Source organism: Mesitornis unicolor, unplaced genomic scaffold (assembly GCF_000695765.1).
Source record: "Mesitornis unicolor isolate BGI_N332 unplaced genomic scaffold, ASM69576v1 scaffold51831, whole genome shotgun sequence".
Taxonomy (NCBI): Eukaryota; Metazoa; Chordata; class Aves; order Mesitornithiformes; family Mesitornithidae; genus Mesitornis; species Mesitornis unicolor.
Genome location: NW_010166782.1, coordinates 931 through 3,668, shown reverse-complemented (window position 1 = coordinate 3,668; position 2,738 = coordinate 931). Strand labels below are relative to the sequence as shown.

At 39.2% G+C, this 2,738-nt stretch overlaps 1 protein-coding gene across 1 annotated transcript in view; it reads left to right on the top strand.

Moving 5' to 3' along the window:
- The window catches only part of ORC2 (origin recognition complex, subunit 2), a gene marked incomplete at its 3' end in the record, with an annotated part of 10,843 nt that extends 8,355 nt beyond the window's left edge, over positions 1–2,488 (top strand). Inside the window, exons 9-11 of the mRNA XM_010195064.1 lie at positions 273–382; positions 1,849–1,981; positions 2,392–2,488. Coding sequence (XP_010193366.1) covers positions 273–382; positions 1,849–1,981; positions 2,392–2,488 — 340 coding nt within the window. The remainder of the gene's footprint in view (positions 1–272; positions 383–1,848; positions 1,982–2,391) is intronic.
- Positions 2,489–2,738: the final 250 nt, after the last annotated feature.

Sequence of the window (2,738 nt, the reverse complement as noted above, 5' to 3'; positions counted from 1 at the left end):
AGAGATAAAACACAGTGTGATATCAGTTCTAGTCCTAGTCTGGCTGCCATTTCCCATAAGAAGTTTACTTTCTGCTTTGTTTCTCCAGTAGCAAAACTGTGCTCAGAGGGGTCTTCATGGGAAAAACCCACAAATTGAGTGCACTGTCAGTAAAAACTATTCTGTACCCTAGCTAGAAAGCATACTAGAGGGGTATTTGTAAGGACTCCAGATACACATCTTGTTTTTTCTCAGCTTCAAGTGACTGTTGTCTTATCTCTTTCTTAATACAGCAAACACTTCATGACCTTTTGAAAAAAGCTCCCCTTGCCTACGCTGCTGAAATTAAAGAGCTAAACCAGCAACACGAATCACTGTTTTCCAAATGGATGCTGCAATTACAGTAAGTAATCAATGAGAATTACTGAAGAAGCCTAGTAAACAGGCACAGCCAGTAGACTTACCCTCATGTCAACAACATCCTGTGGATAAGTTAAGGAGTGACATTTTTTCTTTGATTGCTTAAATTTTAAATTATGTTGCATTAATTTAGTACAGTGTTTCCTGTGGACCAAATTGTATTTCACTAGCTCCTTGAAATGAATGCCTAAGTGAAATGAGGTTGCATTCTGCCTGGCTAGTTTGTCTGTGTGTCTGTAAGCCAAGCTAGAGGGCATTCACAAACAGGGAACACAAATGACGAGAAAAGTACTCTTTGTGAACAGTCACTTATGCTTACAGCAGTGTAGTCGGTAGTGAGTACCCCACCACCAACTTCTTCAGTATGTGGTTATCCTCAGTGGTGTAGCAGTTAACTTTGAATGCCTATGGTACCTAATAATCTAGGTACAAAAAAATCTTTGTGCTGTTGGAAACATTAGCAGTATAAATTTTATCTGGATTTGTGTGTATCTTCATGGGAGGGAGAAAAGAGTTAACCATCCAGGAACTATAGAAGCTGTGAGATTCTGAAGTGCCTTAAGAGAAGGCAGGCCACCAGCTCTGAAGTTCAGTGCTGAGGCAGGAGCATGTTGGTGAGGAGAATGCCCCTTGGAATCTTTGCAAGATAGAGGAGTATAAGGAAATTGGTGGTCTGTGGGGAGTGACAGAGCGTATGAAAAAGACATTTGCTTTGAATGTTGAAGAGTTGCAAGAAAAGTTCAGTGTGACTCAGTGATCTGGGCAAATGGTTAGAGATGCATGTGGCAGGGTAGAAGGAACCAATCCATTGATGATACTGAAGTCAATGACAGTTGTTTGCTGTTTGAGTGGCCCGATGCTCTTCTTTCTGGTCAAGATGCTGCTTTTCCTGCTTCTCAAAAAAATCGAAAGCTTTGTGATTTCCTACCATGTTCTCTTTGTGCTTTTCTACCTCTTTCTTTGTGGAAAAATTAGGATAAGCAAGAGACAAGATAATAGTTTAACTTTTCTTTGAAATTGTGCCCGCAGATCAGAGCATAAAACCACTATGAAGGCTTTCTATTTTTCTTATAATTGCTGTGACCTATGGTAAACATTTAATATAATCACTGGTGAGGGAGTGAATGTGAATGCTGATTACTCTTCGTTATCTGAAGTTGCAAATCTAGTCTTACATTCTTGGACAATACTATTTTCTTCCACAGATGTTTTGCTAAATTTTTGTGTCTCCAGGCTGTTAAAATGTTTCTTTTACTAGGATGCATGTGCCAAGTTTCAGATTCCTTGCAGCTGACTTTGTCAGCTGTGAGCTGAAGGTAAGCCTGGGGTTGATGAAACATAAAAGTTTTAGAGGCAAGATTGCAATGGATCATTTTGCTTCATGATGGTATGAACCTGAAAAGGGACTTGTACTTTTTTGATTTGGTGTATTTGCTCACTTTTTTGCAGCTTAAGTTTCAATATTGTGCTTTATGGACTGGGCTCGAAGCGTGATTTGTTAGAGAAGTTTCGTACCTCTATGCTCCAGGATTCTGTTCACCTTGTGGTTAATGGATACTTCCCCAGCATCACTGTGAAATCTGTAAGTGTGGGGAAAGCTTCTGGGTTTATCTAATCATCCTGTGTTATAGACACCTCTAAAGTCTTTCAGTGTCAAATGTTAAGGAAACCTGCTGCATCCTATAGCAACAGACTCTTGAATGAAGAACAGTTCCTATCTCTTTTAGGAGTTTAAATAAATTAGCCCATGTGTTTTCCAAGGAATTGCAGTAATTCCCATCATTAATAGATACTCATCAGTCTAAAGCCTTCTTTTATGTCACTGTTTTGAAAAGGGGTAGAAATCTTTGGTTTATGTTGACTGTTTGGGAGATTTGATGGTGAAAATCAGATAGTCTCCCTCATGACAGTCAAGGGCTCAGTTTCAGATTTTCTGCACTAGGTCCTTCAGTGCCTGAGCCCTTCAGAAGGGACTGCTGTTTTCTTTTTCAGATTCTCAACTCCATCACAGAGGAGGTACTAGACCATATAGGGACCTTCCGCAGCCCCCTTGACCAGCTTGAATTAATCATTAAAAGGTTTAAAGAAGGTAAAATGACTAACTTTGTACATAAAAATGTTAAAGTCCACTTAGTGTTAGAACAGTCTGGGTATTTTCTTTCCTCGTAGTTTTCATTTATGCAGTTACAGTTTCTTAGTTTTTTGTAGTTAGTGTACTTTCTTGCTTTTAATTTACACCATATATATGAAAACATAAATGCAGCAGAAATATATGTGTACATGATCCCAAGCTCAGTCTGTTTCACATGCTAAGTTCCCTAGAAGGGGAAGGAGGAAGG